This window comes from Eucyclogobius newberryi, unplaced genomic scaffold (assembly GCF_026437365.1).
Source record: "Eucyclogobius newberryi isolate DKJ021-1_F unplaced genomic scaffold, fEucNew1.0.hap1 SCAF_13, whole genome shotgun sequence".
In the NCBI taxonomy this organism is placed as follows: Eukaryota; Metazoa; Chordata; class Actinopteri; order Gobiiformes; family Gobiidae; genus Eucyclogobius; species Eucyclogobius newberryi.
This window is the reverse complement of record NW_027315757.1, coordinates 16695925-16718534: the sequence shown is the minus strand read 5'-3', so window position 1 is coordinate 16718534 and position 22610 is coordinate 16695925. Positions and strand designations below refer to the sequence as shown.

Here is a 22610-nt window from a genome sequence, read left to right as displayed (position 1 = left end):
CTAAACTCATTACTTTTTAAAATGTAGATCTGTAATTGTAGGTCAGTCGAGGACATAAAAGAACGAAACCATTTTACACAAGCGTCGCTGCGATACGGCCTCCCATTGGCCGCGTCCACATAGCAACGGGAGAAGACGGCCTGCGATTGGCCGTAAAATCAAGGCGCGCTGCGAACTCGCGCCGTGATTGGTCGATTTTAGGCGTATTCCTTTTGGATGTGTAAAAACGAACACATTAGCGCACACTTTGCCTCTCGCAGGGCGCAGTCCCGGCATGAAAACGCGCCGGCCTTCAACCTGAGCCTTCACGGTAAGATTCGAGCGCATTTACCCGCGCGTACACGTCCATTTCGGCTCCATTCCGCCCGCAGAACCCGCGTTCCTTTGGCGCTATCGCGTAGAATCCGGTGCAAATCGCTATGACAGCTTCGGGCGCCGACTATTCCCCGGAACGTCACCGTTTTCAACGCCGCGGACGAGATGGAAAAACGCAGCGAACCGCGCGCTCGTCGTCACAAATGACCCGATTTTTTTAACCACGTACTGTTTTTTTTGACTCTTGAAGGTGAGATTCAAACGGCTCGTCTTGAAAACCCCCGTGCCGAGACCCGGTAGTTTCCATCACATAGTCCACGCCCGAGCCTGGCAGGGCTTCGGCGGAACGGGGGGGGAAATGTGCCATTCAAACCGCGCAGAAAAACACAACAAACGACCACAAACCACGTCTTTTCCGTTCACGCGTGGACACGGAACCGCGGCTTGTGTGCACGTCGTCACGGACACGCTCAGTTTTGTGCGTTTTGTCCGTTTAACGCGTGATTATCGTTAAAATCCAAGACGGTCGTGAACGGTTTGGAATCAGTGCATATCAACGCGAGCGTAACAACTCTTCAAACTCTTTTTAAACCATTAAATATTTCATTCTTATTAAATTAATTAGTTTTATGGTGGGTTTGGGTTGATTTAATGCACCACTTTTACTTTTTCTAGATCAAACTTCTTTGCAATTAGCTGTTTTTAACGGAAATAACTGCATTTTCTTTGTTTATTCATTTATTTTCCACGGTTTGTTTCCTTTTCCTAGTGATTCATTTGTTAATTAAATTGCTTCATCAAAATGTTCATTATTCTGTCATTGGGAATGTGTTATTTCATGTTCTGGAGCTTAGCGTTAAGATTCTTCTGCGTTTACGTGGCGTTTATTAGTTTTATTTTATTCCCGATCAGGCTTTTTTTTTGTTCAGGGCCCTTTTCAAGTTCAAAGGTCAGATTTATCCACAATAACATTATAAACAGATCCGGCTCACGTTAAATAAATAAATAGATGGGTTAGTATAAGAAAACGACATTGGAACACAAACTTAAATCTAGAAATGTTTGTATGGATGTGTTTAGTCTGATACAAAAGCAAAGACAAAAACATGAGTTATTTTGCAGACGATGCAGTGCATAACAGGGCAGAAGTCGACTAAAAATATGCTTTATTGACTAAAAATATACTTTATTGATCAGTCTACTAACGAGGGCTGTCAAAACTATCATATCTCCGTGTTTACAACGCAAACTGCACTTAAGAGACTTCATCTGCTCAAGAGTTCATGTGAAACGACTATTTTAATAAAAGAAAATACACCGTAAGCTGGTACTTTTCTGTTTAGAGATGCACTAAAGTCAGCAGGTCGTCTCCTGCTGGAGTACTGCTGAGGCTGAAGATCTCTCTGCTGCAACTCGCTCTTTATACCTGACTGAGGCAGCGAGCGGCGTCTCATTTCTGAAACAACCCTGTGGAAAGACGAATCCCGTGGTCATGGCTGTTTGAGGGACCTGTTAAATCTGTTAATATTGCAGAATTTTAAACTATTTGAATTTGAAACTATGCCACAGCGAATATTTTTTTTTCTTTGCACAGGCAGTGAATGTAATTCAGATTAAACTCAAGATTCCCCCGCAATCTTGCTTTTTGCTCTTGCCCCATATACATTTTTTCACTCTAAATAAAATAATTATTTGACCAAGACCTCATCGACCGACATCATCATCGACTAAAGTATTACAGACCTTCTCCAAATCTTTGTGGAGCACATTAAAAACAAAATATATATGATGTCCCTCCTCCGTGAAAAGGATCCTCAAACGGCGGTGCTTCATCTGGGTCGGATTTAGTCACGTGCCTTTTGCCTTCTAATGGATCAATCGAAAGAATAATCAATTGGCAAAACGATCGTTAGTTGCAGGCTCTAGATTATTGTGTGTAAAGTTATTGTGATATAAACCGCTACATTTGAGAGTATTTTGGACTGAAAATGTTTTTTTTGCTTCTGAAACGGTCGCTATTGAGGTAGTTTTTAATTGTTACGAGTGGATTGTGACCTGAATAAGCACGATGTTTGATAAACCGGCCCGCTTTTACTTTGACGGCTCCTCATCTGGCTGTTCTCTGCATTTTCTGCCCTTTTATTGTGGCGGTCCGTCTCACTTTCCCTCTCTCACAGCCTGCCGTGTTGTGCTTGTTTCTCCGCAGTCCCAGCCTCCGCTCAGGGATGCTGACTCTGCCCGCGGAGCCGCCTCGTCCTCAGACCGGTTTGATGGACTCGCTCCCGGCTGCTGTGCCCAGGTAAACCCACGGCCACGCCCCGGAGGAGGGAGGCGCTCTGCCAAGTAGTTTTCCTCCATCAAAGATTACTGAGACCGTGACCGAGAAACACTGAAATCATTAATTCTCTTTAATTCTCGTGGTCTGTTCCTCGGGTTTGTGAATGACTTTACCAAACTAAAGACACAAAGTTAAATTTGACAGATAAAATAAAGTTTTTTACATTTATGTCTATTTTTTGGACTCAATATTGAACTTAAAAGACTTAATTATGCTTCTGAAATGGTCACAATTGTTATTTTTTCGTTCTTATGATTTAAATTGTGACCTAAATGATTTTACTTAATAACCTTGACATCCCTGATTGATTTGTAATTAACAATCATATCTAAATTTATTGATATTTGTTTATCCGGTCGAGTCAAACGATGACCTGGGTCCAGAGGCAGGAGCAAAATGAATAGGGCAATAATGCACAGAGAAAAAATTAAATCATTTATGGATTTTATTAGTGAAACACTGGCGATGGAACAAGCGCCAGATGTACAAAGGTGGTGTCCATCAAAGGCACAGACTGACGGAACTCGCCTCGGAAACCGTGACGACGACTTACACGTTGGTTAAACAAAGCGGTGCTACACTCAGCTGATCCTGTGCTTTTCCTCTGGACTCTTTCAACCTCTGAATGCTGCTTCCACTGTAAATAATCTGTTTTCTTTGGGTTCTTACGATTTACTAATTTTGACTGTATTTGGTGTATTCAAACCTATTGTACATATAAATTATTGTTTCCCACCAGTCGAGCAGGTATATGTGGGGAAAACATTGAAAAATCTATAGAAAACGACAGGAAGTGACATCACACCAGGGACACTCATTCCAGTCAAAGTTTATCCAGAAGAAAAAACTTTTTTGACTCTAAACATTAATTTAACAAAATAAAGTCGCTCATATATTTTTATATAAAAAATATTTTGACATTAGATTACTTTTTTCTCAGTGTTTGCTGGGTGATTTCCTTGTGTGATGTCATCAATCACAACCAGGAAGTGAAATTATAAACTTGAAAAATGTGCTATTCTGTGATACATTTTAAAAAATATATTTTTTGCCAAATTCAAAATATATTTATCTTAACTACATTTTAGTTCAATGAGTCGTCCCAAGTGTAGGTGGTGCTTTAATGTTTAACGTCGTACGGTTTGTATGGTTATGGCCCTGATACTCAGATTTGCCTGTGGATGGCGCTGTTTAGAGTTATATCCAGGTCTTAGACGGGACTAAACCAAGATAAATCCAGAACTAAACCACGTGGAGACCGCCAGAACTGGACCAGTCCTGATTGGTCCTTGTTGGTCATGTGACTCTGCGCAGCTTCGTGAGCTATGGCAGCAGGAGGAGCCCGAGGAAGAACCATGTCACGGAGCGGAGAGCGGCTCAGAAACCCTATGGCAAACCCACCTCGTCGCCCCGCAGACACCGCCTCTCGCCGCTCACGGTTTGTGCAACTCGTCTCTGCCTGCGCCTGATTCTGCCCGGAGGTGGCGCTGATGGTGACAACCGTTTGTTTGCAGGTGCAGACGGAGCAGAACGTCCCGTCTAGACTCGAGAGGACTCCAGGAGAAGAGGATCCACTTCAGGTACAGCTCTGGCCTCGCAGTCATAAGTCCACAGTGCACACGCGCTCAGTCTCGCTTCAGCGGCGCACGGACCTGATGACTCGCCACGAATATCAAATATGTTTGAATCCCTGACCGTACAGCAGTGTGTGACCCCTGTGGGTCAGACCTGAAGGTGGCACCAGGGCTGTGTTGTCTGGAGATGGTCCACTGTAAGGCCAAAAAATATATATATTTTGTGTTTCCGGTAACCCGACCGAATTTCAAAATGAATTAAAAAAATCGAACTTAAACATTTTATCACATATTTACTGGCCGTACGTTTCGAGAATGTCAAATTGTGAGGGAGAATCCGAAAGCTGCGAGAAAAAATGATCTGTGGGGATCATAAGATCTGAAAATCACTGCACTTTTGATAGGTTTCATTTTACCTACGGGCGCATCCATATTTGCGTGAAAAACCTGCGCAGATGCTCATATTTGGTCAGCATACAGACTGGCTGCCATGGCGACGGGCACACCCGGTGTTTCAGCGGTGAAGATATTTTGCATGACGGTCGAAAAGAAAAATAATGCGACGCCGACACTGGCGCCGGTCACGGGTTCAATCGCAACTTTCAAACTTCAACTACTGCTGGAAATGCCTATTAGCAAGTGTTCCATTTGGTCAACGAGACCCTATAGTACAGCTGGACACTTGCAAGCAACGAGTAGATCTACAGCTCATCGAACATGCGCGCAGGGCAACAGTGGTCTGCGCCGTCTGCTAATGGCTCTTTTCCTGTGGTTGGACTAGTATAAATGTAGAGAACTATTTTATTCAGGGTCTGCACCAATACGGCCACTTCAATGTGAAGCGCTCACTTCTGAGAAAAGAAAACTCTGCAAAACCTGTGCCAGCATTTAAAAATATTAAAAAAAAAAAAATCCTACCTACTTACCTGAATTTTTTTTTTCAATGTTACCGGAAACACAATATTTTATTGTGTTTATTTGACTGTTACTTTTGCTACTATTATTTTTATTTTTTTAAGAATATAAGAGTCTTTGTCTTTAGGAGTTTTGTTTATAAGAGCGTTTCTATTAAGAGTTTTTTTTCTTAAAGCTTTCTATAAGTTATCTGTTCTTTTATTCTTGTATCTACTTGCGTTGCAACACTGAAATTTCCCCATTTTGTGGACAAATAAAGGCATATCGTTTCTTTTCTTATCTTATCTATTTGGCCTAAGCCCAGCTGTACTTGTGGTTGGTGGTCACTCACGCTCTGAATAACCTGAAGTGTTTGTGCAGACAGGGTTTAGTGTGATCCAGGCACAGTTATATCCAAACGCACCGCTTCACTCTCACTACGACCACACCGGGAATATTGTGGTTAATCCTCAGGGGAATTAGTTTACTGCAGCAGACGACTGGATCTGTGGAGCGAGCAGACTGGAAACATGCATTGATTATATTGTACAACAATAAAACGAGTATAAATAACGTCCGTGTTCTCAGTGTCGGAAGATGGTGAAATGACAAACCCTGGTTCACACCCAAACTGAGGCAGTTGAGGCGGCAGAAGGAGGCAGCGCACAGAGCCGGGGATGGCGAGCGCTACAGAGATGCAAAGTACGGATTTAGTGTCGAGAGCCAGATCCCAGTACAATACACGTCTGAAGCAGCAGTTCTCAAACAACAATCGTCCATCATCGTCCCTGTTCCCAAGAAGCCCCGGATCACTGGACTTCATGACTACAGACCTGTGGCACTGACGTCTGTAGTCATGAAGTCATTTGAGCGCGTAGTCCTTCACCTCCCCCCCTGCTGGACCCCCTGCAGTTTGCCTACAGAACCACAGGTCTGTGGACGACGCTATCACCCTTGCACTCCACTTCACCCTGCAGCATCTGGACTCCCAGGGAATGCCAGGATCCTGTTTGTGGACTTCAACTCTGCATTCAACACCATCCTCTCTGCTCTGCTCCAGGACAAGCTCTCCCAGCTCAACGTGCCTGACTCCACCTGCAGGGGCAGCACCGACTTCCTGACTGATCGGAGGCAGTGCGTGTGGCTGGGGAAGAATGTCTCAGACACACGTACCATCAGCACAGGAGCTCCACAGGGCTGTGTACTTTCTCCCCTGCTCTTCTACCTGTACACAAACTGCTGCTACATTTGTGGATGACTCCACCCTCATCGGGCCCATCTCGGACGGGGATGAGTCTGTTAACAGGAGGGAGGTGGACCGGCTGGTGTCCTGGTGCAGCGGTAACAACCTGGAGTCCCCCCCCCCCCCCCCCCCCCCCCTCCCCTCACCATCACAGACTCGCCCATCTCCACTGTGGACTCCCTCCGCTTTCTCTGCACCACCATCACCCAGGACCTCAAGTGGGGAAGGCCCAGCAGAGGATGTACTTCCTGTGGCAGCTGAGGAAAGCAAAGATGACAGTGGAGATGATGGTGCAGTTCTACACGGCCATCATTGAGTCCATCCTCACCTCCTCCATCACCGTGTGGTACGCTGGTGCCACAGCCAGGGACAAACAGAGACTACAGCGCATTGTGCACTCTGCTGAGAAGGTGACCGGCCGCGAACTTCCATCTCTGCAGGACCTGCATGTCTCCAGAGCTCTGGGACGAGCAGGTCGGATCACAGCCGACCCTTCTCACCCTGGACATGGACTATTTGAGCCACTCCCCTCAGGCAGGAGGCCACTCCCCTCAGGCAGGAGGCCACTCCCCTCAGGCAGGAGGCCACTCCCCTCAGGCAGGAGGCCACTCCCCTCAGGCAGGAGGCCACGCCCCTCAGGCAGGAGGCCATTCCCCTCAGGCAGGAGGCCACTCCCCTCAGGCAGGAGGCCACTCCCCATCCGGACCAGAACCTCTCGCCACAAGAACAGTTTCTTTCCCTCTGCCGTTGAACTCATGAACACTGCCTAAGCACCTTGTACTCACTGCACTGTTCACTTCCTATTGCACTACATAACTTTTTTTATTTTATTATGTACAAATCATGCCGTTTTGTATTCATAGTTCAATGTTTTGTTTTTTGTGTTTCATCGAATCACCAGGACAAGTTCCTATGTTTTGTGAATTTTGTTCATTGACGAATGGCAATAAACCCTATTCTGATTCTGAAATGTTGTATCGTGACATGGATAAGACTAAGAAATGCTTTAGATTATGAAGCAGAGGTTGAACCGCAGTGACCCTGAAGGACGAGTTAGTCTCTACATCTATTATTCCAAACCTGTGGCTTTCTAGACTTTGTCCGAATAGATTTTATACAAGGTGATCAATATTGTCCAATATTTTTTCAAAGACGTTACACATGAAGACTTTTCACTGTTCAAAAAGTAGAATATTTAGTTTTGATTTTGCAGTTGCGACGGCTGAAGTGACTTGTGCGTCACTCATTCACCAGCTGGACCGGTCCGAGGGCGTAAACCGGATGAGGCGCTCCACGGACTCCACCAGCACTGACCAGTATTTATTTTATACAACTGAAAAAAATACTAAAACTAAAATAGAATAAACAGACTTAATGGCGGTATGGACGATTTTTCGGCGATTTGAGAACTCAGGCGGAAGTGCGCATGTGCACTCCCCCGTGTGGACTGATACAACACACACGTGCGTTTGTTTATTAGCTCAAAGGAGCGCATCGCATCTCGTCTCCCGTAGATTTCTGTCCACTTCTGCGTCAGCTCGAACTGTCTTTCTCCGTCTTCATTTTGCCCCGTACACAGAGGGAACTATATTATGATAGATCCATGCGCTTAGGCACGCGGAAACGTGGGGACAAGCCTGACGCGGCTGCAGGTGAGCGGTAGGTGCGTTTTATGATTGATACGTGGCAGGACAAATGATTTATCCACGCCACGAGGAAATATGATAAAAAATTTGCTGAAAAAAATCGTCCATACCACCTTTTTAATAAAAGTAAATGAAACTAAACATTCAGTCTTTTATTCTTTCAGATACATCACCTTGTTTTACCTTCATTTCATCTATAATTCTTAGTCTCTTCAAAATATCACTATAAATATCGTCCGTTTGAGACTCATGTGATGATATTGAGAGATTTCATATCCTTATGGTGAAGGAAGAACCTCCAAACTATGCACAGAAAAGACCTTCTGGCTGTGCAGTGAACGTGTTAACCACTCTGTCACTCGGGAAATTAATCTGAGGTTAAAGCATGTGGAGTCCTTTTTGTCTCGGATTGCGAGACGCTTTAGTGAACACTTTGAAGTCTCACTGAAGGAGAATCATGTCTGCTTCACTGGAGACTGTTCATTTACAGACACTAAAGATAGAATACATGTATAAATGTCACAAATGATTATTATTGGTGTTTAAACGTTTTTGTTTTTCAGGAGCAGTTGAATTTTAGCATCACATCAGAATCCGTCCAAGACAAGTGAGTCTCTTATCTTGACATTTTTATAAAAGACACAGAAATATGTTAGAATGAGACAAACGTTCATGACTGAGGTCGACGCATTAGCATTAGGTTTAGCTAACCGTTTTTCAAGTCAAACATCTAAACATCCTCAAACTAGCTTGAGTTTTCAGACCATCTTATCTGCGTTTGCTTATGGGTCGAGGTCTCTGCAAAGTATCAACATCGTCCCCCGTTGTGTTTCAGACTCCAGCGTCCTCCGATCTCGTCCCTGAATCAAACGGCGGCCGATCGCTCCCACGTGATGCCGGCGAACTCGCTGGAGGCCTGCTCGCTCCTGGCCCCCGACGGCGCTGCCAAAGGCTGGGTCATCGGGCCACTCTTCCAGTCCTTCAAGTCGAAGATGGCCAGCTTCACCGAGATCGTCATGAGCCCCGTCAAACTCTTCAAATCCAACAGCACGGAGATCGAGCCGCTTCTTATCGAACAGTCCACTGCCGAAAACACCACCGAGAGCCTCTACACGTCTGCGGAGGGCGAAACCCAAGCCACGGATCTCGAGAAGTTTGCTCCAAGGCAGGAAATTAGCTTTGAGGAGGAGGAAAAGTCGGATGATCTGAAAGACGAGGGCGACGGCGTCCCTCTGCAAACTCCAGAGACAGAACTTGAAACTATTGTTACCCAAAGTGCCTCGAATACTGCCACTACAAATACCACTGCTGCTTCTGCTGATGTTTCCACAACCACTCCGTGTCAAAGTCTGGCTTTAGCGGAGGAAGAGATGGCGAGTTTGAGCGCTACGCCGGGAACGCAGCAAAACAACGCTACGCCCAAAGCCGCTGACGCTTGCAACGCTTTCGGTGCGAAGAACGTGGATGGCATTGTAGCGTCGGCGAAAATGGACTCGGAAATCGATCGAGAAAGCGATTGTGTTTTTAAGGATCGACTAATTGAGACGCAAGTCGACCAGAGGCCAACTTCGCGGTCGATTTTGGACGACGCGCTGCTGCAAAAAGTCAAAAGGACGTTGAATTTGAGTGAAGAAACCGGCAAAAGGAAGAAAGTTGCCGCGGAGTGTGACGAGGAGGCGGCGAGAGTAGATTCCGTGCAAAAGCGAAAACCAAAACACAAAGGGGTAATGCCAAACGCAGTCACGAAGGCGGTGACGAGGGCGAATAATAAAAAGTGTAAAGTTGAAGAGATTATTTTAACTGTGAACAAAGAAAGCAATTTAGTGACTTTGGAGGAGTTCAAAAGTCGGGATGATCACAGAAGTGCCAAGGCAAAAGCTCGGACCGTCAAAAGGGCTAAAGCGGATTCTGGTTTGGATCTTAAAACCGAGACGACGCTGGAACCGAAGCATACTGAAAACGCATCGACGGCGAGTAAAAAACGAAAGAAGGCGGGGTCTACTTCAGCGGCAGAAAAGGTCGCGTGTTTGAGCGACCAAGAGGAACGTACGATCAAGAAAACCAAAAACTGCGGGGTGAAAAAATGCAAACGCGTTGCGGAAAAGGTTTATTTTGAGTTGACGCTGCCGCTTGGCGAGAATGATGCCGGGGAGGATGTGTCCGTGGCGTCGCAGAGTCTCCGGTCGGACGGCGGAGCGAGTAAAAGGAGAGCACATAAGAAGGACGCTCAGAGGAGGAAGTGTCTCGTGTTTCGCAGCAGCATCGAAGACCCTGTGCCGTTCCTCGACGACGACATGTTCAAACAGGGTAGCTCAACGCGGCTGCTGCGGAGCCAGTCGTGCCCCGAGATCCCGGTGCTGCGGCCGCTGGACTCGCCCTGGACACCGCACTTCCACTCGCCGCCGCGCAGTCGCTCTCAGCAGCCGCAGCAGCAGCACGCCGCCCCCCTCAATCTACCGTCCTCCTCGATGGCACAGCACCGCCGTACCCGCCGCCACACCGTCTGCAGTGTGGAAGTGGAGCGGGAGATCGCCCCCTTGTGTCTGCGCAAAGAGGTGCGTATTCTACTCTTATTAAAAGGTGGTAAAAGACGATATGTATTTATGAAAGCTTTTTAAAGGTGGAAAAAAATATTAAGAATTCCTGAATTGAGTCAAAAGTGAAGTGGAACATAACATAATTGATGATGATGATTTGATGATGATTTCATCATGATGATGATGATTTCATGATGAATAAAACAAAGTTCACATTAAAGTCTTAACTTTTGTCACAGCTTCAGACAGTCTGGTGGTAATGTAACACTTGGATGCCAACCACCATAAAACAACAACAGCTTCAGACAGAGCAGTCCCTCCAGTTAGATTCACACCTCAGTTAGTGTTGATAACATCACCTGAAATTGTGGCTTATTTTTTTGTTAGACTTGAGGGCTAGTATTTAGATCTAATGATGATCTATTATTGAAAGTGTTTCATTGTTTACTTCATTTTGCCTCCAGTCCAGAGTTGTGAATATTCTTATGACCATAACATATGTTACTATTAAGCCTTTAGAGGTCATAATTCTCTTTATGTTCTTGGTTGGCAGGTTTATCCCACCCGAAGGTCCTTGTCTCCCTACGACCCGCTGCACCTCTCCCCGATGCGAGCGCTCTCTCCCGGAGCTTCTCTGTCTGCGCTCGCCTCCGGCTTCCTCTGCAGCCCGCTCGCCTTTCTGTCCAAACGGTCTGAGGGCAGCGTCGCCAAGATCAGCCCGCTCTGTGGCCCCTCACCAGCCTCGACCGCCCATCATGTCTTCTCTCCAGCCTCAACCGCCCATCATGTCTTCTCTCCAGCCTCGACCGCCCATCATGTCTTCTCTCCAGCCTCAACCGCCCATCATGTCTTCTCTCCAGCCTCAACCGCCCATCATGTCCTCTCTCCAGCCTCGACCGCCTATCATGTCTTCTCTCCAGCCTCAACCGCCCATCATGTCCTCTCTCCAGCCTCGACCGCCCTTCATGTCCTCTCTCCAGCCTCGACCGCCCATCATGTCCTCTCTCCAGCCCCGACCGCCCATCATGTCCTCTCTCCAGCCTCGACCGCCCTTCATGTCCTCTCTCCAGCCTCGACCGCCCATCATGTCTTCTCTCCAGCCTCAACCGCCCATCATGTCTTCTCTCCAGCCTCAACCGCCCATCATGTCCTCTCTCCAGCCTCGACCGCCTATCATGTCTTCTCTCCAGCCTCAACCGCCCATCATGTCCTCTCTCCAGCCTCGACCGCCCTTCATGTCCTCTCTCCAGCCTCGACCGCCCATCATGTCCTCTCTCCAGCCCCGACCGCCCTTCATGTCCTCTCTCCAGCCTCGACCGCCCTTCATGTCCTCTCTCCAGCCTCGACCGCCCATCATGTCCTCTCTCCAGCCCCGACCGCCCATCATGTCCTCTCTCCAGCCTCGACCGCCCTTCATGTCCTCTCTCCAGCCTCGACCGCCCATCATGTCCTCTCTCCAGCCCCGACCGCCCATCATGTCCTCTCTCCAGCCCCGACCGCCCTTCATGTCCTCTCTCCAGCCTCCTGCTCCGCCTCCTCCTCTGCCCCATCGCTCTCCTCTCTCCTGGGCACGTCTCTGGGGCAGCTGCCTGGGTTCCACCTCCGCACGGACACTCTGCTTAACGCCTCGTCTGACTCCAGTATCAGGTACAAAGCCTCCTCCAGTAGAAGGTGGACCTCTGGTGGGTCAGTTGCTGGATTTTGAGTAATAGATTTAAGGCTAATGCTATTGATTCACAGACAGATCTCTGCTCTGTGACAGAAACATCACTGTACATTTTGAGGAGAAGCTGCAGAGGCATAGAAAGATCCATCTTTCTTTCTTTTATAACCTCCATCCATCTTTCCTCTCCTTGCACAACCTCACGTCCCTTGTTTCCTCGAGTCTTACCAATGTAGCTATAGTTCTGTGACTCCTGGATGCACAAAGGGAGTCGCCGTTTATAACGCCCAGAGAGGAGTCTAAAGCCTTTCATGACATACTCTGGTGTGCGTTAGCATTTACAGATATGTAATTGGCCGCTGCATTGAGGAAATAGACATGAAGGTTAAAAAAATGATTATGTTGCCAATCCCATCTGCATAATTGTCAAATAGATGTAAACTGCAATTATCATTTTGTTTATGAATAATCCAGATGAATTCAGCCTGATCAGAATCATGTCAACGCCTGTTCTCATCTCACCTCTCCATCTCTCTGTCTCTTTGTCTCTCTCTCTCCATCTGTCTCTCTCTCTCCATCTGTCTCTCTCTCTCTCCATCTGTCTCTCTCTCTCTCCATCTGTCTCTCTATCAGTTGCGTGTCTTTAATCGTGTGTCCTGAACCCGAGGCGTCTCCTGAAGACGACGAGGACGCGAGTTCATCGAGTCCAGAGTCTGAGGAGCTCAGGGAAGAAGCCACTCACTCTGATTCAGAGCTCAAGGTACAATCACACCAGTACAAGCTTAAACCTCCACAAACATGTTCTGAATCCTCTTGGCTCAGTTCAAAGGTCAGATTTCAGTCTCTCAGATGTTGAAGCTCCTATTTGACCTCATTCTCTGTGTTTTGTTTGTTGGTTTTGCAGTCGGTGAAAAAGGCGGGGGGTCAGAGGAAAGTGTCGTCCATAAAGATCAGAAAAGCTCTGCCCAAACCCCAGAACAACCTTACGCCCATGGGCCTCCCCAAAGCCGTCAGGTAAAATCGAAATCCAGATCGAGTTTCAAGTGAAGTTGCTCTCGAAATATTGATGAAATGGCCAATGAACGGCATGAACCACTTTTATGTGGTTAGTTCAAAAGCTCGTCACACGGCAAGGTTCCCACGTAAAGATTGTAATACGATAGTTGTAGATTGTCTCTATGGCAACAGTCTCAAGTTGTCATCGTTCTGAAACCCATATTTCCCTAAACGAGCATGTGTCATTGTGACGATTGTAAAATGAACAGCTCCTTCATTAATGGCCTGGCAGCTGAAGTCAACTAGAGCTTTGGGGTTCAAGAGCTTTAGCGTTCTAGAGCCTTGGTCTAGAGCTTTTGGGTTCTAGAGCCCTGGGCATTCTAGAGCTTTTTTGTTCCAGAGCTTTAGGGTTCTAGAGCCTTGGGTATTCTAGAGCTTCGTATGTAGGACGCTTCATTGATCATCTGTTCCGTCTGATCCATGCAGAGTGAAGAAGAAGGAGTTCAGCCTGGAGGAGATCTACACAAACAAGAACTTCAGCACGCCCCCGGAAAGGTTGGTTCTGCAGCCATTTTGCTGCTGGGACAGTTTCACGGGCGTGGCCTGTCGATATTGATTTGAATTGCACTATTGCTATAACGACAGAGGACCTTTGCCTTGCCAAATCCTTGTGCCTGGAAGAATAAGACGCAAGTGGCACGGACCGAACGGGACGGACGGACCGACCGAACGAACGGAACGGACCGACCGAACGGAACGGAACCGACCGACCCAACGGAACCGACCGACCGACCCAACGGAACCGACCGACCGAACGGAACACGTCAGACGTCGCGGCCGACTGAACGTCGCGGCCGACTGAACGTCGCGGCCGACTGAACGTCGCGGCCGACTGAACGTCGCGGCCGACTGAACGTCACCGTTGCATGGGGGACATGTGGGTGGCCTCTGGTGGCACATTAGTGTATTACAACATAGAGACATTTTTGTAGATTAAAGGTTGTATATTGTAGGATAGAGATTTGTGTCCCCAGCTTTAGACATTTCTCTCTGTGTGCAGTCGTTTGGAGACGATCTTCGAGGCTCCTCTGAGTCGCAAGAACGGTGCCGAGGCCTGGTGCGGGCAGAAGCGACTCAAGCGTTTCCTGGAGTTCCCGGAGCTCGGCGAGGCGCGGCGGCCCAAGAAGCCCCTGGTGGGAGTGACCAAAGCCAACAGCACCACCTCCAGGAAGCGGCGCGGCACCAGAGACGAGCCAGGCCTGGACCTGGACTCGGTGCTCTGCACCAAACTAGAGCAGCTGGCATCGTGGCTCGCCCAGAACTACAGCTGACCAGGTGAGCCACCGCACGGGGAACTAGGAGAGGAACCGAACGAGAGACGGCGGGAGGAACCGAACGAGAGACTGCAGGAGGAACCAGGAGAGGAACCGAACGAGAGACTGCAGGAGGAACCAGGAGAGGAACCTAACGAGAGACTGCAGGAGGAACCGGACAAACGGAATGAAAGAATGAGACTGCGAGACACAGCGTTTAACTTTACGACGTGTCCTGTCATTTCGATTTATTTAAAGTAGCACCACCTGTTTTTATCGCCATAAAAACAGAACTAGTTCATTTTACAGTTTGCAGCTTGTGATGTCAAGATGAGTAAACAAAAAAAATAGTATAATAATCGTTAGAATCGTAGGCAGCAACGAGTCATTTCAGTTCATTCTCTACTCAAAGTACATATAAATGTATTTTCTATCGGGCTGTTTATGACGATATCATTACCTTTTCATTCAGACAGAGAGGAATAGAACCGGTGATCCTGAACGTTCTATTGTGACGTCTCCATTTGCAGCGGCCCAAAGTTTATTCCTCACGTCCTTATTTATTCCAAGTCTCTTGATGATCCACTCCGATGAGATTATAAGCAGCAGCTAGCATGCTAACGGCGTAGGTCCTGGTTTTTGGAGATTAAAATGCTCTGTAATTAGATCAGAATGAGACGTTCTGCATGCAACGGCCGCTTTTGTGACAAACCTGTGCTCCACTACAAGGAATAAAGAAAAGAAAAAAAAAAATCAAGTACAGGCTTTTGAACGGCGTGTTTTAGGCAGCGCTCAACGTTTCCGCCATCGATTTCATGCTGTAAATCTGAGCGTTCCGAGTTTTCTTTCGCATTATCGCACTTTGAGATTTGAGTTCGGGCGGCGCCACAGCCAAAACCGGGACTAAGACCGGGTCCACGTCCAGTCCACCTCGTTCAGGACTAAACTGAAAAGCGTGAACGCGGCGAACACCGAACCGTCCAAGCGTCGACTCTGTTTGAAGCGCGTCTTTTCAACCCTATGTTTGTTTTTGAATCGCCGCGTCACTCTGTTTTAACTTCTGTGCATTAGGTCATGGTGCGTTCTTCTCCACTTCAGGGTTTTTGCTGCACTTCGATCGTCCTGGGATCGCTTCGTTTTAGGTCCTTCTGCGGTCGCTCACGTTTCAGCCGCCGCAGCGTTTTACAGTTCGTTATTAGCCTCAACCTCGATCTAAAACGGGTCAGAAATTGACACGGGTGCATTGACTTCCTTTTCAAAACTTGCAGAACAGATAAGCCCCCTTCATATTGATAAGCTCCGCCCCTTCATAATGAGAAACCCCGCCCCTTCATAATGATAAGGACTCTTCATACTGATAAGCCCCGCCTCTTCATAGTGACATTTCAAGCAGCATATTGTCATTATTTAGTTTTTGGAAAAGTGGCTAGGAGACATTTTAGAACCAAACACATTTTAAAATTTGTTTTAACTATGTGGTCTTGGATAAGGGGTAGGTGAAAACGGGAATTTTCTCTTGTAGTGTAACCTCAATGGTGCATTTTGAAATTAAAATGTCTCCAATTCTGACAAAAGAATATGTTTTGAGGTGTGGGAAAGCTGCGTCTGCGTCCACTCCGTCCTTCGGTGTCTCGGCGGTGAACCTCGGGGCCTGGATCCCAGCTCTTGTCAGTTTCCGTTGATCCCTTTTCGTTCCCAGGACTCTGTTCGTGCAGCAAATCTCCGTCACCGCCTTCGATCGCGTCGTCTCGTTTACGTCCACCGACATTTCCTTTGGTTTGCACTTGTGCGGCTGCGGCAGCTACTTTTTTCTACCAGCGCTTCACAACTTCACACACTGCCTCTACGAGATTGAATGTGTAACTGTTTGTTTAAAACTCCTATGATCTGCTAAATTGACTCACACCCCGTCGTAATGTCGTTCTCCCCACATTTATACCCCAAACGACAATTGATCAGACTCAACATGACCAAAGACCCTTTTATAGCAAACACAGTGACTAAAAAGAAGAAACTATATCAATAATACACTTTATTCATAAATATTATCTATCTAGAAACCTTCAGTCACCACATTTACACCTTTTAACGTGTTTAAAAAGTCTCAAAGTTTAATTGAAATACTGGTTTGCCTCGTCAGAATACTAGAGTAACGGTCATTTGCGGCCCATGTAAGCAGCTACCGTTTTTAGCTCGATTTGAACCAGCAGAAAACTAAAAATGTTTTCTATAAAGTGTGAGGTCAGATTTGAGCGTAATGTGGGAGTTTTAATTGCGTGCAGCTCTTTCTTGTCAAATATGTACAAAGCGATCAGAGTCCGTCGTTTACGCATTTAAAGCATTTATAGTTTGCATTAAAAGTTACTTGTAAATAACTCCGCCTTCGCCACGTCGTAAAGCCTTAACTCGTCAAGTTAAACAATTTTATTAAAAAAAAGACGACAAACAATGCAATAATGAAGAACTTGAGTGTGAAAAGTGGAATAAACGACCGCAACAAGTTTGTAATACGATGCAAAAAATATCTACACGAGTTAAAATAAAAGAAAGTTAAAAGTTTTAGGCTTCATTTGACGGCCAGTGCAGGCAGGAAAAAGATTTAAAGAAACATTATAGAGAGAAGATAATAACACATTTTATTTGTACTTTTATATTTGACATTTCACAGAACAATAATAAAACGGTCAGTTTAAAGATGACTTATTAAATTGGATTTTGAATTTTTAAAAAGAAGATAAATCACTTGAAATCCTGAAAAAAACGTGTTTTCTATTCAGAATTTTAGTTGCTGAATTTTTTTGAAAATTTGCCAATATTTAAAAATGTGTCCTCCATATTTATCACCAGATGAAAATAGAAACTGAAAATAACGGTTCCAAAATCTGAACCTAAAACCTTGAAATCGACTCGAATCAACATCAGAATTTTAAATTCAACTAATTTTTCTTTATGTAGATATAAATGTGCGTCGTATTCATCCAAACTTAAAGCATTGCGTCGTAAACACGTCACACTCGCCACTGCCAAACTCATTTCATACATGTATTTTCTACTGTTAAATGAAGTTATTTATTGTACAATTTACTCAATCGTTTTTTCGGGCCACATCGAGGAAAGAAATCCCAGCTGTTTTGACATTTTTAGCTTTTGTAGCGGGTTAAAAATGTAGCTCGTTCCTGCACATTGTCGTCGACTTTGACAAAATTCGAATGATTGTATTTTATATATTTATATTTTTTTTTTTTCTCCTATGTGGCCCTGGAAAATTGCTGTACAATTAAGTTTTGTAAATGTTTGTCATTATTAAAGGAAGCGTTGGGTGCATATTGTAAATGAAAGTATAGTCGATGCTGGATTTTTAAATGGTTGTCTAGTTTTTACAGTTAAATAAATATAACTCCATGAAAAGTGAACATTTGTTTGTTACGTTTTATTCTACCATGTAAAAAAAAAGTATAAAAGATTTCCAACGTTGCACTGCAGTAACATTTATCACCAATACAGACTTACTCACACAGCTGAGTTGGAGTGTCCTTTAGCTCCCCCTGCCGTTAGCGAACGAGTTAAAGCTAAGACCAAAAACTACGTAACTTTACATTTGACCCTTTTTTTTTTTTTAATTAATTTGTGCGAAAATGGTTTCACGGGACAAAAATGAGGCAAAGAAACAGATTTATAGTTTGTCGTTTATGAACAGTAACGACTCAATAAATAGTAAAATAGTGACGTGCTCAAATCTAAAGTGCTAAAATGTGGATCCGGATGTATTCCATGTATTAATCCAGACAATGTTCCATTTCATTTGTAAGTTTATAAAGCAAAGTTTCTGCTTCCGTTGTCACTAGCTTGTTGTAGCCGTTAGCAACATTAGCATAAGACACTTGTAACAGCAGAAGCTCGGCTCAGGAGCAGTTCAAATCGACAGAGACAAAGTAAAAGTAAAATAACACATTATCTATTTTATCTGCCGGATGTTAAACTTTATCTAAATGTGATTTTCTGACTCTGAACTCCAGCTCTGAAATGTTGTCAGAAAAGGTTATCACTGAGGACGACTGGAACTCTGCATGATTACATAATATGAGCCAAAAACCAGGTCTGCATCTTTGACATGTTAAATTCTACAGTAAATTTCCTATTAAACCTCGTCAAAAAAATACATTAAATTATGTTTGTTCCTCAGGCAGCAGAAAGTGTATATTTTTCATAATTCTGAAATTCATGGGCATTAGAGGCAAGATCCTGAAATGACAATCTGTTTTATAGAAGTTAGAAGTTTATTTATTAAGTTGTATCGCAGTTAAATCTCAGAATGATGAAAAATAACAAGCTCAAAATGTTGCACTAAACGGGAAGCTGAAACAAGCGAGTATTTACACTTTGTTTAAACACCACTCAAGTCCTGCTTATGTAACACGACAGACCTTTACTTTATAAACAGTGTGAGCCGGGACCGGGGTCTGGCCTGGGACCGGGCCTGAGCCCGGACCATACTAACATTTTGCATAAGAGGCAAATTAAAAACAAATACAAATATTTAACAAACACTGAAATGTGTTTTTTTGGTTCATTTGACCAAAAGTGCCTGAAGCAGTTAATTTTTCCGTTAACAGCTGCTCCTCTGAAACAAGTCAGTAAAATTATGCTTGTTAGTCTTTTAACATAAACTCCTTTAGTCTATTTGTCCTAAAGTCCTTTAGTTCTTTAGCGTGGTGAGATGCGAATCGGGGGGCCGTTAGTCCTTTGGGTACGACTCGGGGGGCCGTTAGTACTTTGGGTACGACTCGGGGGGCCGTTAGTACTTTGGGTACGACTCGGGGGCCGTTAGTCCTTTTGAGTACGACTCGGGGGCCGTTAGTCCTTTGGGTACGACTCGGGGGCCGTTAGTCCTTTTGAGTACGACTCGGGGGCCGTTAGTCCTTTGGGTACGACTCGGGGGGCCGTTAGTCCTTTTGAGTACGACTCGGGGGCCGTTAGTCCTTTGGGTACGACTCGGGGGGCCGTTAGTCCTTTTGAGTACGACTCGGGGGCCGTTAGTCCTTTTGAGTACGACTCGGGGGCCGTTAGTCCTTTGGGTACGACTCGGGGGCCGTTAGTCCTTTGGGTACGACTCGGGGGCCGTTAGTCCTTAAACGTGGCCAGGTACGACACAAGGGCCATGAGGCCGGGGAACGTGGCCATGATGACGAACAACACCACGATGGAGATGATGCTGAACTTTTTAGCTTTCCGTGCGAAGGCGGCGGCGCGGCCCGGGTCGTGCTTCTGCCGCTCTTCAGACTGAAAAACAAAACGAAAGCAAAACAAAAGACACAACAAATATCACATCATGTTCCACTTTTTCGTTGAATATAGCACATTTGTAAGGCAGAAAACGTGAGCATTTCAGACCTTGACGGAGTATTTGAGCGCGACGATGCCGATGCAGGACAAGCCGCACACGATGCTCATGATCGATAGCCATCTGTGGTGGTCGTTACGGCAACAGCCCCTGACCGCGTGCCGTAAAGCGCTGAGCCTGCTGTGGCGACGAGGGGTCCCGCCGTGCTCCGGGTCTTCGGCGGCGTGACCCGAGCCTGGGTTGATGAACTCGTCCCCGGCATCTTCCTCCTCCTGCGACGACGACCAGGGCATCTGGAGCAAACGCCAAACACTCTCTTAAATATGTGATTATGTTGAGCTTTACAAAAAATATTTAATTTAAACTTTTCTTCTACAAAAAGGGCAAAACATTTACTGTTTCAGAAGATAATGTTCACCTGACCAAGTTCGAGCCCCAAAAAATGATGTAATCTCATTTATTGAACAATGTGGTGGTGTTAGTGTGACAGGGTTAACCACGGCATACGAGAGTCAAACCTGTGACCTCCCGGCTGTGGGGCGCCAGCGTGATTTTACCACGTGAACAGATGGAAACAGAAAATATTTCAAATGTGTCACACACTTTGGCTCAACCCAACGCCATTATTTATGGAGTTTAGAAACCGAATGTGACACAGAAGATTCACAGTTTAGGGGGGTCTAAAGCAGGACTAAAGCAGGACTAAAGCAGGACTAAAGCAGTTCTAAAGCAGGACTAAAGCAGGTCTAAAGCAGGACTAAAGCAGGTCTAAAGCGGGACTAAAGCAGGACTAAAGCAGGTCTAAAGCAGGTCTAAAGCAATACTAAAGCAGGACTAAAGCAGTTCTAAAGCAGGACTAAAGCAGGTCTAAAGCAGAACTAAAGCAGTTCTAAAGCAGGACTAAAGCAGGTCTAAAGCAGGACTAAAGCAGGACTAAAGCAGGTCTAAAGCAGGTCTAAAGCAGGACTAAAGCAGGACTAAAGCAGGTCTAAAGCAGGACTAAAGCAGGACTAAAGCAGTTCTAAAGCAGGACTAAAGCAGGTCTAAAGCAGGACTAAAGCAGGACTAAAGCAGGTCTAAAGCAGGACTAAAGCAGGTCTAAAGCAGGTCTAAAGCAGGACTAAAGCAGGTCTAAAGCAGGACTAAAGCAGGACTAAAGCAGGACTAAAGCAAGACTAAAGCAAGACTAAAGCAGGTCTAAAGCAAGACTAAAGCAGGTCTAAAGCAGGTCTAAAGCAGGTCTAAAGCAGGTCTAAAGCAGGACTAAAGCAGGTCTAAAGCAGAACTAAAGCAGGACTAAAGCAGGTCTAAAGCAGGACTAAAGCAGGTCTAAAGCAGGACTAAAGCAGGACTAAAGCAGGTCTAAAGCAGGTCTAAAGCAGGACTAAAACAGGACTAAAGCAGGTCTAAAGCAGGACTAAAGCAGGTCTAGGGCAGGTCTAAAGCAGGACTAAAGCATGTCTAAAGCAGGACTAAAGCAGGTCTAAAGCAGGACTAAAGCAGGACTAAAGCAGGTCTAAAGCAGGTCTAAAGCAGGACTAAAGCAGGTCTAAAGCAGGACTAAAGCAGGTCTAAAGCAGGACTAAAGCAAGTCTAAAGCAGGACTAAAGCGGGTCTAAAGCGGGACTAAAGCGGGACTAAAGCGGGACTAAAGCGGGACTAAAGCGGGTCTAAAGCTGGTCTAAAGCGGGTCTAAAGCAGGACTAAAGCAGGACTAAAGTGGGTCGACTGCATCTGTGTTTCCAGTTTTGTCCTGTCAAGTTTGTTTAAGGTAAAATGCCTGAAGTTTCTGCTGTAAAACAAAGTAAATATTATTTTTTCCTGTTCATCTTACGGCTGCGACTAGAGCTGCATTAAGTAACGCAACAAACTAAATTTATCACAAAAACTCCTGGTTTTGTCAATGTTAAGCCTAAGTCTCACTAAAAATGATTATCCTGTGGAGTAGGAGCACTTCTCCTGAAGCGCCTCAGGGAAAAGGGTTTGAAGGTTTTGTGATTCAGAGACGAGTTTGAACAGGACCAAAAATGTCAGATAAACCTAAACAACAAAAGGAAGGTAAACACAGCTTGAACTGTTGTTTATTCACAGAACTGTTTTATGTATGACATCAGGACAGGGACAGGACCAGGACAGGACCAGGACTTTCTGACGTTAATATTCTGGTATTATTTTATTGTGCAGAAGTGAAATTGTACAACTTTTTATTTCTATTTCACAACAGAGAATGATATAAAGATAATGATACATGGACCGGTTTAGACCTGTTTTAGACCTGGTTTGATCCAGGTCAAGCCTTTGTTTTGATTTGATTGTTTAATCGAGATTTGTCACTAGTTCTGGTTTAGTCCTGAAGACTTTAAACAATAAATTACTTACTTTGAGCGAATCCACACAGATCCTCCCACTCGTCTCAGCTGTGTCTCAATAAAACAAAAACTATAACTGAAATCCAGACCCTGTAGAACTGAGGTTTGTCCTGACTTTAGTACTAGTCTAGTCCTAGTTTAGTCCTGGTTTAGTCCTGGTTTAGTCCTGGTGTAGCGTGGGTTCAGGAAAGTCTCAGACCAGAGTCAGTCCGGGGCAGGTTGTGGCTCGTCGGCTGTAAAGGTTGTTGAATGACAGAAAAGTGTGGGAGCGAAACTCACTGTGAAACTGAACCAACAACACCACGCCCATCACTGCTCCGCCCACAGACCGGGTCCTGAGCCGGGGTCTGAGCCGGGGTCTGAGCCGGGGTCTGAGCCCAT

General features: G+C 45.6%; 3 protein-coding genes across 3 annotated transcripts in view; 1 reads left to right on the top strand and 2 right to left on the bottom strand.

Annotated features, from left to right (window-relative positions):
• The window catches only part of ifi35 (interferon-induced protein 35), a 342343-nt gene that overhangs the window by 276007 nt on the left and 43726 nt on the right, over nt 1-22610 (bottom strand). The gene's annotated exons all lie outside the window — the stretch shown is intronic.
• prr14 (proline rich 14) lies at nt 152-16927 on the top strand. The gene is made up of 11 exons (XM_072442732.1): nt 152-310; nt 2522-2614; nt 3968-4091; nt 4168-4233; nt 8574-8617; nt 8846-10565; nt 11101-12194; nt 12844-12970; nt 13115-13224; nt 13693-13761; nt 14267-16927. The coding sequence occupies exons 2-11, from the start codon at nt 2541-2543 to the stop codon at nt 14535-14537; spliced, it is 3699 nt and encodes a 1232-aa protein (XP_072298833.1). The 5' UTR covers nt 152-310; nt 2522-2540; the 3' UTR covers nt 14538-16927.
• Nucleotides 17973-22461, bottom strand: LOC140357634 (transmembrane protein 265-like). The gene is made up of 3 exons (XM_072442137.1): nt 22240-22461; nt 19911-20153; nt 17973-19799 (listed from the first exon to the last, which is right to left on the bottom strand). Exons 2-3 carry the CDS (start codon nt 20151-20153, stop codon nt 19641-19643), a joined length of 402 nt encoding a protein of 133 aa, XP_072298238.1. The 5' UTR covers nt 22240-22461; the 3' UTR covers nt 17973-19640.